This window comes from Coregonus lavaretus, assembly GCF_964263955.1.
Source record: "Coregonus lavaretus genome assembly, chromosome: 6".
NCBI lineage: Eukaryota > Metazoa > Chordata > Actinopteri > Salmoniformes > Salmonidae > Coregonus > Coregonus lavaretus.
Window position 1 is genome coordinate 38777040 of NC_139993.1, and position 17831 is coordinate 38794870.

Below are 17831 nucleotides of genomic sequence, written 5' to 3' on the forward strand. Positions count from 1 at the left end.
CTCTATCAACTGAGCTATATCCCTGCCGGCCATTCCCTACCCTACCCTACCCTACCCTACCCTACCCTACCCTGGACGACGCTGGGCCAATTGTGCGCCGCCCATGAGTCTCCCGGTCGCGGCCGGCTGCGACAGAGCCTGGATTCGAACCAGGATCTCTAGTGACACAGTTAGCACTGCGATGCAGTGCCTTAGACCACTGCGCCACTCAGGAGACATATACTATACTGTATGATGATTGCTCACATTAGGCACCATTAGTCAGAAACCTGTCACATTTAATTTGACATATTGAACAAAGAAACAAAGAAATAACGATCCATTTGTTTTATTCTGCACAAAAAAATTACTTTAACAAATGAAATCCCAAAGGTAAAAATACATCTAAAGAGCTGTAGCCTACTCTGATAGATGCAATGTGGAATAGGCCTACACTGTAAAACATTTTTTAATACTCTTTGGATCAACCTAAAAAAATATCGTCAACTGGTTACAAGTATATGAGTTTCGTTTTCTCAATAAATAAATAAATAAATAAAATTTTACCAGGCGGCCTACATTAACCAAATTAATTGAACCACTGAAATTGTGTTTCGTTTTTTTTAATCAAATGACACCAGTTTAAATAAATAAAGGTATAGCCCTATGGTGTGATCTACACTGAATTGGATTAGATCAAATAATATGGCACCAGTGAAAATACGACAATCCTAGTTTCTAGTTTTCAAAGTGCTATAAACTAAGCACTTAGCTTTGTTTGAGTTCTTGGAATAGTCAACTCACTGTCACCATTGCCACCTGTTGTAGACTAGCCTACTGCAGAAAATAACATTTGCGCTAAAGCCTACGCTGTTGGAAATTATACATAATATATATACTTTGACTACATAAAAGCTAACAAGAGCGTTGCTGAAAGTGGTGGGAGTAGCAGAGGTGTCCATGACCACGGAGCCTTAATTGGTTTCATATTGGAGCTTGAGCATTTTGTGAATTTTGTTTTGTTTTGTTTAAGCCGCTGTTGCCACCTGGTGGTGAAATTAGAACCATACCGTGAAACTTGATGACCAATCCCTGCATGCCAATTCTTACCAGTAGAGGGCAGTGAATTCACTTCTTGGAGAATTCCCCTCTACATTTTAATAATAATAATAATAATAATAATAATAATATGCCATTTAGCAGACGCTTTTATCCAAAGCGACTTACAGTCATGCGTGCATACATTTTTTTTTTTGTGTATGGGTGGTCCCGGGGATCGAACCCACTACCTTGGCGTTATAAGCGCCGTGCTCTACCTCTAGGCTTACCTTTACATTTGTGCACTGTGCTTGAAATGGAATACTAACTGGCATTAGCATGGACATGCAGGCCTAGAAAAATAAGCACTCCAAGAAACCTGAGTGAATTTCCAAAAGTTTATTTTTCCAGTAATCATCAAATGCAAGAAAATATACTCTTTGAGAAATAATAAATATACAATATTTCTTTATGAACAAAATGCACAATTTACAAAAACGTCACTGTGTGTGTGCTCCACATCCTATGTCTATAAGATATCAGACCTTATTACAGAGTTATAGCTGTTATTATAGTCATTAGTGTGTCTATTCTCATCATTAATATCAATATTATTCATAATAATAACACTTCATTTAAGGTGGTTTTAGACACCTCACAGACTCTTCTGAGAGTTACAGACCTTGTGCTATACTCCTTGTTTTATCATATTGCTTTCTTGGGATTTTAAGACTCGGCCTGACAACTTCATAATATGGATGTCGTATATACAGTATCTTCCATTAGTTCTCTGATAGAGACCGTTTATCCATTTTGTCATGGGTGAAAGTTATTCCACAGTGTGAGTTTAAAGGACTTTTCACAGACTGATCCTGCTCCATTCCCTGAAGCCTGAAGACGGACAGCTCTGTCTCAGAAGTCCTTGGTGTGTCTGTCTGTCTGTCTGTCTGTTGTCCCCTACCCTCATATCCATGTCCACAGGTTCTATGTTCTGTGGATGTTCCAGGCCCATAGCAGTTTATTTCCACCTCCAGTTCCCGTTTGCAGAATCTTTATATGTAGATCTTTGTATGTTCTAGGGTTCTAGGCACATAACAGTGCTCAGGTATGGAGACAGTGTTAGTGTGTCTGTGGAGAGAGCTCCACCGTGTGGTCAGGAGGTGAACAGCAGGTGCAAGGTGAGTAACATTAGTAGGCAAGCGAGGGCGTGGGTGGTGCCGATGGTGGACTGGGCTGAGCTGGGGGTGGGCAGCGCGGAGGGTGAGGCCTGGCTGGGCGGCTCCAATGGGGGGTAGAGGCCTGTCCTCCTCCTCTGCTCCTGGTGGGTGAGGAGAGGCTCCACCGTCACGTAGCCATTGGTTATCCTCACAGTCGGCTGAGGAGTTGTGCTGCTGGAGGGTGAGAGAACAAGATCAGTCAGGTTAACAGGAACACTGTGGTAGTTTCTGCCAGAGCTTGTTCCTGTCTCTCGCTGTGTGAGTGTTCTATGAGTGTGCAGTTGCACTGTCTGCTGCTCTTCATTTTATGCAATTTTTTTGTTGTCATTGAATGGTTTCAATAAAGAGCTAGAGACAGTGTGTGTTTGTTCCCCTCTTCTCTCACCCGTCACCGATGCGGACCCACAGGTCACTGAAGAGGCGTGGGCGGCCATGGCCGCGGTGGGCCTTCCGGGGGCGCTTGTGTCTCCCAAACTCCTCTAGCTGGCTCAGGCTGTCTGGCAGCAGCATGTGGGGCAGCTCCTCATCCTCCAGCTCCTCCAGACCATCCAGGCTATCATCCAGATCTGAGGGGCTGGTCACCCAGTCAGAGGGAGCGGCTGTACCCGCATCGGAGCCCCCATTGCTGGGGTTATCTGTTGGTTCTCTGTGGGACAGAACACTATATGCTTGTTGAATATCATAGCATTATGGTATAGACCTGGCTGTGTGTTCACTCATCACTAGCATAGATTAAAGATAACAGAATGATGTTGGTGAGCAGTTTATGTAAGATATTTTAGGGAGGTTCTCCTTATATGCTGTGTGTGAATGTGTAATGGTGTGTGGTTTAAGGTGACCTGACTGCCATGGTGCTTTCTAGTCTACCTATATGGTCCAAAGGGCTTTGAACTTCAAACAGGGACACGATGCCCTCTGTGCTTGTAAAAAGTTTACTAAGTGTCTAAATCAGCCACAAGGGAGGAAACTGTAACCCATGTGGAGGCTTGTCTGAGTGACATCTGCCCCAACCACCTTGACAACTCAATACCTTAGAAATTCATCCTTACCATATTTATTTCATTGAAGTAGTCACTAATGTAACACGGTCGGATAGGTGAAAGTAAGGGTTCAATTACATTGCTTTGATCAACACAATCATGTGCAAGCAGGAAAGGAGGAAGTTAGAATACATTTCAAAAGTATTGAAACATGGCCCTACACTAATCCACAAGGAGTTCATTCCTTACCTGTCTTTCCCTATCTGGTTACCGGTAGTTGCCTGTAGGCACAGATCTATGATCAGAAAACCCCCAAACCCCATATACCTTAACATCTAGGGGAAACTTCTTCCTACTATGCATATGAAGGGTCATATTGCTTTCCCATCAGTAAACACCCTGGAGGTTTGACATCATAATGAGGCCCTAGGTCCAGACCACACAGTGCTCAGTTCTGTGTTTGCCAGTGTAATACTGACTACAGTGGCTGGCTGTGGGCTATAGCCACTCTACACTGAGTCACTTTTTCCTTCTGTCATAATATCTCTATTGAGCAGAGAACACGTGATGCCTCTGGGTTCAGGCTCAGTTTTGAGGTTTACACTTCATAAACACCCGACAAGCTTCCTGACATATTGTGTTGTTGTGTCACCTCATATCAGAGAGCACAACATGCTTTGAGGGGTTTTGTGTTTTGTGTTTCGACCACAATCAGTCATTCCACTTGTCAGTTTTTGAAACAGAACTGCTGTGGCCTTCAGCTCGGCTGGGGCCTGGTCTGTGTATGAGCCAGGGAGGAACGGTTTGCTTACAGCTGGAATTTGCAGTGGGGAAGTGAGTTTGTAAAAGCAGTGGCTGGATGGGAGATTTTACTGTAGCTCTGCTTTATGTGATTTCCCTTGTTGTTCCTAATTTTTCAATTTTCACCCTAGTTCAAGTGAATGCTGTAACCATTATCGCTGCTATTTTAATGGGCCCGACCTGCTCGGCCCTTGGATCAACCCCCCCCAAGTCCTCCTGCTGCTGCCTGCATGCTGGGGTGTTCGGGGTGGGAGAGTTCACAGGGGAGACTGGGGGCTGGTTTGCGTGAGGAGATGCAGCACCCCTCTCCAGGAGGCAAATGGTTGAGGCCTTTCTATGAGGTGGCCATGCAAGGGGTAGCTGGGAGCAGGCTGGCCCACCTCTCACAGCTGGCGGGGGGAGGGAGTGAGGGTTGGGGGAATCAAAGGATTCCTATTTAGCTGAGCTCTGGTTGTGTAATGGTGTACTACATGTACTGAAACATGTGTGCTACATTTAGCACATCTGTGGGGGTCAATTAGTACATGTAATGTGTTTCTGCTCTGGAGTGAACACGGTTGATGTGGGATTGTAAAGTTATGGGGTAACTTGTGACTGTGTGTTTGTGAGAGGGTTCATATGAATTAGTGCCCAATGCCCATACATACACTACCAGTCAAAAGTTTGGACAAACCTATTAATTCAAGGGCCTTTCTTTATTTTTTCTATTTTTTACATTGTAGAATAATAGTGAAGACATAAAAACTATGAAATAACACATATGGAATCATGTAGTAAACAGAAAAGTGTTCAAATCAAAATATATTTTATATTTGAGATTCTTCAAATAGCCACCCTTTGCTTTGATGACAGCTTTGCACACGCTTGGCATTCTCTCAACCAGCTTCACCTGGAATGCTTTTCCAACAGTCTTGAAGGAGTTCCCACATATGCTGAGCACTTGTTGGCTGATTTTCCTTCACTCTGCGGTCCGACTCATCCCAAACCATCTCAATTGGGTTGAGGTCGGGGGATTGTGGAGGCCAGGTCATCTGATGCAGCACTCCATCACTCTCCTTCTTGGTAAAATAGCCCTTACACCGCCTGGAGGTGTGTTGGGTCATTGTCCTGTTGAAAAATAAATGATAGTCCCACTAATCCCAAACCAGATGGGATGGCGTATCGCTGTAGAATGCTGTGGCAACCATGCTGGTTAAGTGTGCCTTGAATTCTAAATAAATCGCAGACAGTTTCACCAGAAAAGCACCCCCACACCATAATACCTCCTCCTCCATGCTTTACGGTGGGAACTACACATGCGTAGATCATCCGTTCACCCACACCGCGCCTCACAAAGACACGGCGGTTGGAACCAAAAATCTCCAATTTGGACTCCAGACCAAAGGACACATTTCCACCGGTCTAATGTCCATTGCGCGTGTTTCTTGGCTCAAGCAGGTCTCTTCTTCTTATTGGTGTCCTTTAGTATTGGTTTCCTTGCAGCAATTCGACCATGAAGGCCTGATTCACACAGTCCCCTCTGAACAGTTGATGTTGAGATGTGTCTGTTACTTGAACTGTGAAGCATTTATTTGGGCTGCAATTTCTGAGGCTGGTAACTCTAATGAACCTATCCTCTGCAGCAGAGGTAAGTCTGGGTCTTCCATTCCTGTGGCGGCCCTCATGAGAGCCAGTTTCATCATAGCGCTTGATGGTTTTGCGACTGCACTTGAAGAAACTTTAAAAGTTCTTGACATTTTCCGTATTGACTGACCTTCATGTCTTAAAGTAATGATGGACTGTCGTTTCTTATTTGTTTCTTATATTATTTTGCTTATTTGAGCTGTTCTTGCCATAATATGGACATGGTCTTTTACCAAATAGGGCTATCTTCTGTATACACAACACAACTGATTGGCTCAAACGCATTAAGAAGGAAAGAAATTCCACAAATAAAATTTTAACAAGGCACACCTGTTAATTGAAATGCATTCCAGGTGACTACCTCATGAAGCTGGTTGAGAGAATGCCAAGAGTGTGCAAAGCTGTCATCAAGGCGAAGGGTGGCTATTAGAAGAATGTCAAATATAACATATATTTGGATTTGTTTAACACTTTTTTGGTTACTACATGATTCCATATGTGTTATTTCATAGTTTTGATGTCTTCACTATTATTCTACAATGTAGAAAATAGTAAAAATAAAGAAAAACCCTTGAATGAGTAAGTGTGTCCAAACTTTTGACTGGTACTGTATGTATCAATGTGTGTGTATGTGTTTGGGTTGTAGCCCTGCTGTGTGGGCGGCGTGTGTCTCTGTACTCACTCTGGGATTGGTTCCTGGTAGTGTGACGGTGTGTGCACCACCTCATAGCCCTCCTGTCTCAGGATGTCCAACACACTGTGGTTCCCCAGGAAGTGACCTAACAGGAAACACAACAGGTCAGTTCACATCTCAGATAGGGCTGTACATGATAGATAGGGCCCAGAGTTTTTCCTGATCAGGCAATGTGGTCCAGAAAATGTATTCTCCTTAGTAATGATAACAGATGGTTACATGATAGTCTCTAGTCTGAAACAGAGGTCTGAAAATACATGATAGTCTCTAGTCTGAAACAGAGGTCTGAAGAGACATGATAGCCTCTAGCCTGAAACAGAGATCTGAAGAGACATGATAGTCTCTAGTCTGAAACAGAGGTCTGAAGAGACAGGGCAGCCCCTGTTGTGGTGGTAGTGGGACCATCCTTAGTTCCTAACACATACTGGCCCTTGATCATTCACTACACTTGTTCTTAATGACCCCATATTGTAGTGCACTCTGCTCCTGGTCCCCTTCCCCAAACCCTGTGTGTGTGTGTGTGTGTGATTCCTTCACTCTGACATCAAACAGACAGGCCCCAGCCCCACTCTGATGAAAGCTGTTTTATTCCTCTCTACAGTTGATAATCCCAGGTGTCACTCAACCCAGCAATAAGGCCTAATGCTCTCTGACATCACCCCCTCAGCATGCTCCTTCAGCTTATTAACAGCATGCTGACAATCTTCAAGGCCCCTAGCTCGCCAGCTTTTTTCAGATCCCCTATTTTATTATTATGATTTTTCTGATCATTCCTGAGGGGGAAAAAAGCAGTGCTACACTTTCTTGGCGGCGGAGTTCAAAGGCTGCGTTGGGATTGGCATGATGAGTGAGGAGAGGCTGTCGCAGAGTGTCGGCCAGTTCAGACAGCCAGATTACAGCACTCTCCCTCCCCCACACCAGGCCCCTCCAGAGAAGAGAAGAGAGGAGAGAGGAGGGGGGTGGGGGTGGTGGGGGGGTCGCAGGATGGCCAAGAAAATCATCAGGGACCTCAGCTACCCGAGCCACGGCCTGTTCTTCCCGCTTCCATCACTCAGACGTGGGAGTACAGGAGCATCATGGCTAAAACTAACAGACTGGCCAATAACTACACCCAGATCATCAGGCTGCTGAATACCCACCACCCCAATTGACATTGAATAGACACCACTACTCCTTCCACCCTCCACTCCGCCTTTCTACTCCTCTCCTCCTCTCTCCTCCTCTCTCCTGTCCCCTCCACAGCTGAAGGCTGCTCCCAGAATGGACGCTGACAGCTTCAGTGACCCTCATGTCTGTGTAAAGCAGATATTTCATTCATTTCAGCTATGAAGCCCTTTTATGGTCAGTGAAAAAAAGCACTGTGCATTCCTCCTGTGATGTCAAGCTGTCTGATGTGTCTTGTTTATTTTGTCTCTGTTTGATGTCATACATAAACAGTCTGAACAGAGTTCTTACAGAGGCGTACGGTTACCACAGGCAGAGGAGGTCATTTAGTCTGGTCCGGGGTATGTGTGGGATGAATTATAAGTATGTGTGTGTGTGTGTGTGTGTGTGTGCATGTGTGTGTGGTCATCTCTCTTCCTGGCCACCAGACAGCCACAGAGATCAGGACTATAGCCAGGAACACACACCTGCTACAGGAGGCCAAATGTACCCTCACCTCTCTCTGGTCTGCCCTGTCTCTCAGAGTGACTGTTTCTGACTCTAGAGACTATTAGAGGAGGTAGAAAATACATTTCTGATATCTTGCATTCTTCTCTCTTTCTTGATTTGTGAGGGCGCTTTCACATATCCCCTGTATGAGCCTGGAGCGCTTGGTACCCTGATCCGAGCTATAAAGCATGTGCGAAACACAAACGAACCCAGACTGAAACGAATCCTGGACTTGTGTGAGTAACGGTTCCAAAATCCAGGACGAGAGTACCAGGTATTGTGACGCGGCAGCACGAGTCGCGTGGAACTTTTTATTTGTTGTAAACTAGCTAGCTAGCTAACGTTATGTAGAATGTACGTCTCTCAAATCACACCCTGAAACAGTTATTTTCAGGTCTTGTAAAAGCAAAACATAATGTTCCAGGAAACCGAACCAGGGTTCCAAATTTCATATGTAAAAATGCCCTCAATCCCTCACCCACACCCAAAACACCCACACACACAAACAAACATTCAAACACACCTGCACCACACACAAACACACACATTCAGTCTCTCTGTCCCCATCCCTCTCTCCTCTATTGTAGCGTGTGTCTTGTTGCCACCCAGGCTGAGGGCTTCGTGGGCCTGACTCCAGCCGTGTCAGCACCTCATTACTCAAACAGCCCGTCCTTGCCTTTCTCCGCTCCTCCCTCCCTCCATCCCTCCCTCTCCCCATCCCTGCACCCTGTCAATATAACCAAGCGACGCTGGATGGGGAGAGGACATAGGGATAATCCCTCTACTATAGAGAGTGATGTGGATAGGCACAGGCATGAGGGAGATGGAGGCTGTACCAGCGTCAGAAGGAGAGAGGGATCCATGCCCTCAGAGCATGGGCAGGCAGGCTGGTTGGTGGACACCTGAGGTGGAGGAGGGGGACGATGACGCACACCTCCACACACAGAACACACGCTGGGCACTGTTACTATGCTGCAAACAAACACAAGCTGTTGCTTCACAGGCTATGGAACAGCAGACCATGAAAAAAGGGAGAAGAGAAGACAGGGGGTGGAGAGAGAGAGAGAGAGAGAGAGAGGTGATGGATGGAATGGAATAAAACACACAAATCTGCACTCCAACAAAACAAGTCGGCCAAGGAAAATAAGGATGAATTCCTCCACCCTAATTGGAAATATGAGCGCTATCCGATGTTTCTGATGTGTGTGCGCACGTGTGTGTGCGTGCGTCCACGACGTGCAAGTGTGTGTGTGTATACTGTATGTGGGTGTGCGTGTGTATGCATGCAATCGTGTGTGCGTGTGCGTGTGTACGTGTGCACTCGTGTGTGGGCACGTGCATGTGTGCGTGAGTGTGTGCCTGCCTCTGTAGAGATGCTCAGGGAAGTCCCTGTCTGACTCAGCCCCTTCCACAATGTGAGAATGAGTAATGTAACAAAGCTTTAATAACTCCAGCATCCCTGCACCCTAACCCTGGGTGTACATTTACACTTTTACAGTACCAGCACATCTATAAATCACCTCCCAGCCTTCCAGTCAACCAACCGGGGGAGAGAAATTCTAGCCGAAGTGCATCTGAACTAGCTGAACCATGGTGTTGAACAGAGCACCTCTCGCTTGACGTGTAAATCTAAAGGAGGGAATCAGGAAATTCTACCCTGAAGCTCTCAGGCTCTGTTTTAGTAGTAGGATTAATGGGAATCAGGAGTGTTTCCCCTCCTTATCCCTCTCTCCTCCCCTCCTCCCCTTCATAATGATTTCATTTCCTATGCATGCAGCCCAATAAGTGCTTCCACCGGTGGAGTGTGATGACCGATGACCGGGAACGGTCGTGTCCTGGTCCCCTAATGCATCAAGTCACCACTGGCCATTTTTATATGTATAACATGGAATGATTCCTTGGCTAATAGCACCCTTCTACAACTGTTTATTTAAGACTGCACATTACACCCTCGTCTACCCCCTGTGGAGTGGGTGAGACCCTCTGAGTGCCATTACCGGTGGGGTGTGATGGCCGACAATTGTGAATGGTCATGTCCCGGTCCTGGTCCCCTAATGGATCAAATCAGCAAAAGCCATTTATACTCATTTACCCCCTGTAGGTCAACCACCTTTATGCTGCATACTCAGAGACCCACAGCCTGACCATGGCGACCTTGGTTCTGGACCACATGGACTATGTCAGGACCACTGTAGGGGTCAATGGTTTTCTGTAGGAACATTTAAAGTGTTTCCCGCTGGCTTTCCATATTTAGACTGTGTCTGCCAGACCCCACAGGCTACAGCCACTGCTGCTATGCTGCTGTGTGTGAACCTCCCCTGGCAGACAGAGACAGAGAGAGGGATGGAGGAGGGAAGGAGCGAGAGAGACTGCGGAAGAAGAGAGATGAAAGAGGGAGGTAGCGCGAGAGAAAAGATCAGGAGGAGGGGGAGACATTGATTTGCTGGGCTGGGCCTGTGGTGGGGTTAAAACATTTAGTGAAAATTGCCCCCTCAGTTTGTTTTTGTTGCTGACAGCTGAGGTCTTAACTCCTTCTCTGCTAGGACAGGACGGGAGGGGGGAGGGCAGCTGGCAGGCGTCTGGAGAAAGGCTCCTTTCTTACACACACACACACACACACACACACGCTGACGGTAGCTATGTGGTGCATACATATGATGGAAGCCATGGCATCCTCATAGACCCCCACTCAAAGGTCTCTTTATCGCTCTCATCTCATTCCTGCTCCACCTTTCATCATTTCATTTCCTCTCCTCCACCCTTCACCCCCTCATCCCCTCTTTATTGCAACAAGCCCCTCTGCTACATGTTAGATACATTTGTAGCTCTCAGATCCGCTGATACATAGTAATTCATGACAGACTTTAGACAAATTGTGTAAAGAATTGCAAGCATAATTGACATTGTGTGTCTGCGTACACTTGTATGTCCATGCAATACATGCAATGTGTGCCGGTGTGTGTGTGTGGCAAAGAGAAAGTGTGTGAACATGTGTGTTTGTATTACCGAGAGGAGAGTTATGGAGATGGAGTGAGTGTACATGTGTCAGTGCAATGTGGCGTAGCAGCCATTAGTGCTGAATGAGCTGTGATCTGTTGTTCCAGAGGCTAATGAAGTATGTAATCTACCAGCAGACTAATGAGCCCTGCGGATCTAATTAGAGCTGCCTGGGATCCCACCAGCACACAGGGACTGAGGTTGGCTACAGGCCTGACAGAGAGAGGGACTGAGGTTGGCTACAGGCCTGACAGAGAGAGGGACTGAGGGAGGCTACAGGCCTGACAGAGAGAGGGAATGAGGGAGGCTACAGGCCTGACAGAGAGAGGGACTGAGGTTGGCTACAGGCCTGACAGAGAGAGGGAATGAGGGAGGCTACAGGCCTGACAGAGAGAGGGACTGAGGGAGGCTACAGGCCTGACAGAGAGAGGGAATGAGGGAGGCTACAGGCCTGACAGAGAGAGGGACTGAGGGAGGCTACAGGCCTGACAGAGAGAGGGACTGAGGGAGGCTACAGGCCTGACAGAGAGAGGGACTGAGGGAGGCTACAGGCCTGACAGAGAGAGGAAATGAGGGAGGCTACAGGCCTGACATAGAGAGGGAATGAGGGAGGCTACAGGCCTGACAGAGAGAGGGACTGAGGGAGGCTACACGCCTGACATAGAGAGGGAATGAGGGAGGCTACAGGCCTGACAGAGAGAGGGAATGAGGGAGGCTACAGGCCTGACAGAGAGAGGGAATGAGGGAGGCTACAGGCCTGACAGAGAGAGGGAATGAGGGAGGCTACAGGCCTGACAGAGAGAGGGAATGAGGGAGGCTACAGGCCTGACAGAGAGAGGGAATGAGGGAGGCTACAGGCCTGACAGAGAGAGGGACTGAGGGAGGCTACAGGCCTGACAGAGAGAGGGAATAGCACTATGGGCCCAACCCCTAAACTTACACCAGATTAATTATTAGTATTTATATTGATAACAGGGGATTGTGTCATACATACTGTATGTAGAATGCTATGGGTCAGGATATGTAATAATGCCAATACTGCGTTGGTGACAGACTGTCATGAGTCTGCTTTGCGCTGTATAGAGACTGTAAGGAGAGGAGACAGAAAAGTGGGGCTCCACACTGAGTCTGTTGCTAATGGGGAGATGACTGAAATATTATGTTTTAATATTGCACCTCTTCAGCTCTGACTAGTGAATCTAATATCAGACAGACCTTATACGCACGCCTGTGTGTGTGTATCTGCCTGCCTACTGTGTGTGTGTGTGTGTGTGTGTGTGTGTGTGTGTGTCTGTCTCTGTGTGTCTGTGTCTGTGTGTATGTGTGTGTACGTGTGAGTTAAAGATGTATGCAAGCCAAAAAAGGCTGTCTCCCTGCCACAGCCCCAGCTCAGCGACAGGGGAGACGGGGCCTGTGCATCGTCAGTCTCACGCACAGGACGGGGAGAGGGGGTGAGCAGGAGAGGGGGAGGCAGGGAGGGACACGTCAGCCCAACAGGGTGGGCACTAAGACAGAGGCACCACTGTTAAATCATACACACCCACACCGATACAGTAACACACACCATGCCACACCTGTACAAATACAATACGAAACTATCAGAGGGAGACCACTAGTCCTCTTTCCTGGTGTCTCTTTCTCTCTCCTCCTCTCCTCCTCTCCTCTCTTCCTCTCCTCCTCTCCTCTTCTCCTCTCCACCTCCTCTTCTCCTCCTCTCCTCCTCTCCTCCCCTCCTCTCCTCTTCTCCTCCCCTCTCCTCCTCTCCCCCTCCCCTCCTCCTCTCCTCCTCTCCTCCTGTCCTCCTCCCTTCCTCCCCTCCTCTCCTCCTCTCCTCCTCCCGTTCTCCCCTCCTCTCCTCCTCTCCTCCTCTCTCTCTCCATAAAACATTCCTACTGGGAGGAGGGGAAGACATGGAAAGACAGAGTGAGACAGAGCAGATGGAGTTAAAGAGGAGAGAGAGATAGCGTCAGTGTGATAAAGGGGGATGGAGGCAGACAGGAAAGCAGACAGAGACAGACGGAAGTAGAGAGAGAGGGGGAGGCATTGTGACAAAGCAGGCGACATCTAGAGTGCAAGAATACGACCATGGCTTTAACCCACACATGAACAATAACCTATTACACACACGTAAATAGACACACATGCATGCACAGTGCACACACAAACCCACACACTTCTATAACAGACAAAAGCGACCTGTCTCAAATACAAATATTAGTATGTATTGTATTACTGTATATATTACAGTTTTTTTTCGATTGCTAACAAGCATTGTTCAATACTGCGGATACATGTGCAAAATTCTAAATACAGTTATCAAAACAACATGCAACTTGGCAATGCACATCCTACATGTCTCAAAAGAAACCTTTTCTACTAAATGAAAGCGAATAGTCTCTCACAACATACACATTTTGTCATTCATTGTATCATGACCTACGAAACTCTAAAAACAGCTACCACTTGAAAATGTGTCAATTTGTCTTTAATATCATATTTTTTTAGATGAACCAACAGTCATTTTTACAAAAGAAGAGTGGCAAACCTGTACTGTATAGAATGTCCTGCAAGATATGTAAAGAAATAAAGCAGAAAGGCTGCAATATGCTTCAATATAATTTACTGTATTTTTGCATATTACTGTATTTTGCTTTTTGCAGAGTAATTCCAAAATGCACAAAAATATGTAATTCCAGTACTGTTAAACAAACAAAAAGTGTATACACACTATGAATATGCATAGCATATTGTCCAACTGAAACAGATATATAACAATGCTAGTCAACCCTGTCTGCTGCATTGGGCCACAAGTTCTCATCCACATCACACCGTATGGCCTCTCGCGCAATACACCAGATATCCAGGCATCCTGCATTCATTGCATCCAATAGTGACATTTGACATAAACTTTCCACCTCCATGAGGAAAATAATTATTCTATGGGGTTGAGGAAGGGAGAGTAAGGGGGGAGGAAAAGTGACACCATCCCGGGATGGGCTGCAAACCACTCTGTGACTGCATGGGAGTGGTGAAATGCCACATTGTCCCATACAATCACCCAGGTTTCTATATTTCTTCTGACTTGCCCTCTTTCTTCACCTGGCAAAAGCCTTCCATTGAGGTCATCCATGAATGAAATGAATGACCTCTCAAAGGGAACAGTCTACACCTACTTCATGCTGATATGATGCTTTGTCAAAACCCTAGCAATGGTTGTCGTGCTTACACTTTCAACATTTTGAAATGTATTATTGTCTGCCAACACTCTCTCTTGAATTTCTCTGAGTTTTATGGCATTGTTGCTAATGACCATGTAAACAATTAGAGCTTCCTGCTGAGCAGAGAAAATCCTACCTCTCCCCCCTCCATTTGGTAACCGTTGGGTCCTAAAACAGAAATAAAATTACACACAAGTGGTTCGGAGAGCTTTTGCTCGATTTACTACTCTACAGTAATATTCAGTACAGTTAGATGCCCATGCAGAATGCATATCTTACCTGTTAGTTTGCTGGAAGGTTCTTATAATAGATGACACAGTTGAGCGTTGCAAATTTGGCTGCACTCTGAGACCAGCATCTCTCATTGATAGACCATGATTGACAACATGATCAATGATTGTAGCCCTAATCTCATCTGACACTACAACTCTGGGTCTTCCCCTCAGTCGTCTTCCACCACGGTTACGCAATCCTCTGCCTCTCCCGGCAATTTTTCCACCTCTGTAAGCCACTACATGATCTCTGGCTGGGTCCATGTTTATGTAAAATATATTCCAAAGATGTCCCCTTTTGTAGAGATCGTAATGACATAAAAATGAAAAACACCTGGGTAGGTCTTCAGTTACGTAATGTAGAATGAAAATCAGCTGTGAATAATTAAGAGTTATTATTATTTATTTTAGAATTTCTATTTTGCTATTCCAGCTATTCTTGAGGTGATTAATTTGTTTGGTACCTTCTCGGGATACAGAATAAATTGGAACAAGAGTGAATTAATGCCCATACGGTTGCAAAACACCTCCTGGCAAGAACATCTTCCAGTTAAGTTATCTTCAGAAACATTTATCTACCTTGGAATTGTAGTTACCAAACAATACTCCTTACTATTTAAAGAGAATTTCCCTTCTCTGATGCAAAATCTCAAGGCAAACATACAATTTTGGAGAACTCTCCCAATTTCTCTGCTCGGAAGAATTAATGCCATTAAAATGGTCTTCCTCCCACAACTGCTCTACCTATACCAGAACATCCCATACCTAAATCCTTTCATAAACAACTGGACTCTATTATCAATCCTTTCATCTGGGATTATAAAACACACAGGATAGGTAAAAAACACCTATGTAAATCCAAGATGGAAGGAGGATTGTCTCTCCCAAATTTTATATTTTACTATTGGGCCGCTAACCTCCGCGCTGTTACGTTTTTGCTGGATGACGCACCTCCGCCATCCAGCTGGCTTAGCATGGAGCGGGAGGAGTGTCACCCCTTCTCTATTGGTGCTGTGATTTTGTCACCTGTCAATCTGGAGATGTCAATTTACCGTAACAATCCTATTACACATAGCACAGTCCGAATCTGGAAGCAAATTAAAGTCCACTTTGAGCTTAGACCAATATCATTCATGCTCCCTGTTGCCAGGAATCCCTCCTTTGCCCCCTCTAACCTTGATAACACCTTTGAGCGATGGGGAGAGTTGGGGATAACTACCAGATGGGATTTATATATAGGAGGGACCTTTGCTTCCTTTGAATCGCTGAGGGAAACTTATAACCTTCCCAGAAGTAACTTTTTCAGATACCTACTAATTAGAGACTATGTTAGAAAACACCTCCCAACATTTGGGAATACTAAACCTTCCATGTTTGACGGATGCATAAAAATATGCCCCACCTCAGACAAACTGATATCTCGTCTATATGACACTTTTCAATCCGTAAGCGCACCCTCTACTGATGCCATTAAGGCAAAATGGGAGGAAGAACTAGGGACTGATATTTCGGTGGCAGACTGGGAGGATAGCTTGGAGTATATCCACACCTGCTCCATTAACTCCAGACATCGTCTCATACAATTTAAGGTATTACACAGATTACACTTTTCCAAAACTAAACTGCATAGGATATTTCCTGATACATCCCCTATGTGTGATAAATGTCAGGCTGAGCAGGGTACACTACTCCACTGCTTTGCCCTATGCTCTAGTCTGTATGGTTATTGGTGTGGAATTTTTGGGGTCCTCTCTGAAGTTCTGGAGACTTCAATAGACCCAGACCCGCTTCTGATAATCCTGGGAGTGTCCGATTCCCTAAACGGATTAACCAACTCCCAAAAACAACTCATCTCTTACAGTCTCATTTTGGCAAAAAAATTAATCTTGTTGTTTTGGAAAAGGAGGGAAGCGCCCTCTACCAAATTATGGCTCAGCGAATTGGCAAACACTGTACACTTAGAAAGAATTAGATATATTCTGAACAATAAATTATCAACATTTGATCAAATCTGGCAGCCTTTCCTCTCTTACTTGGACCAGTCGGTGCTGTGAATTTGTACTCTTTAACGCATTCTCAATTGTCATATTATAATCTACCTTTGGGCAGGGTGTGCTGGCCCCGACATTCGAGCAGTCGGGAGGGGAATAGGGTGGAATGGGGGGGGGGGGGGGGGGGATAAAGGGGTGTATAAGTGGGGGGGGTTACATCTACCCTTTTTCTTTCTACCTGTCCCTGTTCTGTATGTCGTGTTTTGTAATATTTGTTTTGTGTCCAGAACTCTGGGTCTTGTTGTTCATGTCTGTTCTCTTATGTTTAGATAAGAACTGTACACATGTCTTTCATACCTGTACACCATTCTTGTGTGTGTTCAATAAAAAATATTTGAACAGAATTTCTATTTTGCTTTTACTGTAGCAATGTACAAATTGCAGTCTAATTCAATTTTCAGTAGCTTTTAAGCTTGAGTTTAACAGTTTTGAAAAGGGTATCTTAACATTTGCAAAATGGTCTGTAGATACATAAAGTTTTGTTGGTAAATGTGTTTTTGTGAGACAAGTATTTATGTAATTTGAAAGATGTTGTCATTGAATGCATTTTGTGTCAAAGCAATGACAAATAATAATATAATAATATGCCATTTAGCAGACGCTTTTATCCAAAGCGACTTACAGTCATGTGTGCATACATTTTTACGTATGGGTGGTCCCGGGGATCGAACCCACTACCCTGGCGTTACAAGCGCCATGCTCTACCAATTGAGCTACAGATGATCCACAGGCTGCCACATAGAGTGTTGTGATAACTGTATTTAGAGTTTTGCACATGTATCCGCAGTATTGAACAATGCTTGTTAGCGATAGAATAAAACAGTAATAAACAACTCTCTAGGCCATACAACTCACTCGCCTCCGACCCCTCTCACACACACACACACACGCACTCACACACACACACACACACACACACACACACACACACACACACACACACACACACACACACACACACACACACACACACACAACACACACACACACACACACTCACACACACACACACACACACACACACACACACTGTAACACACTTTCTCTGCCTCACTGTGTATATCAGTGAAGTGGTGGCTGGGCTATGGCTGCTGCAGGACATTCCAGGGGATGTTTTCAATAAGGGAATGAAGGCAGCATCAAGGAACTAGCAAATGAAAAAGTGCTGAAACACTGGTCTCCGACTCCAACACACTGCCACACCAGCTCCTCCTCCTACATGTACGTGCGTATTGCTGCGTTATGTAGAGAAAGCGAGTGAGTGTGTGTGTCTGTGTGTGTGAGTGTGTGTGTGTCTGTGTGTGTGAG

The 17831-nt window shown here is 45.5% G+C and overlaps 1 protein-coding gene across 1 annotated transcript in view; it reads right to left on the reverse strand.

Annotated features, from left to right (window-relative positions):
- Positions 1-1401: 1401 nt before the first annotated feature.
- Positions 1402-17831, reverse strand: part of trabd2b (TraB domain containing 2B) — a 77735-nt gene continuing 61305 nt past the window's right edge. Inside the window, exons 5-7 of the mRNA XM_084164627.1 lie at positions 6321-6417; positions 2620-2895; positions 1402-2408 (exon numbers count right to left, since the gene is read on the reverse strand). Of these exons, the coding sequence (XP_084020753.1) occupies positions 2171-2408; positions 2620-2895; positions 6321-6417 (611 nt within the window). The 3' untranslated portion in view covers positions 1402-2170. The remainder of the gene's footprint in view (positions 2409-2619; positions 2896-6320; positions 6418-17831) is intronic.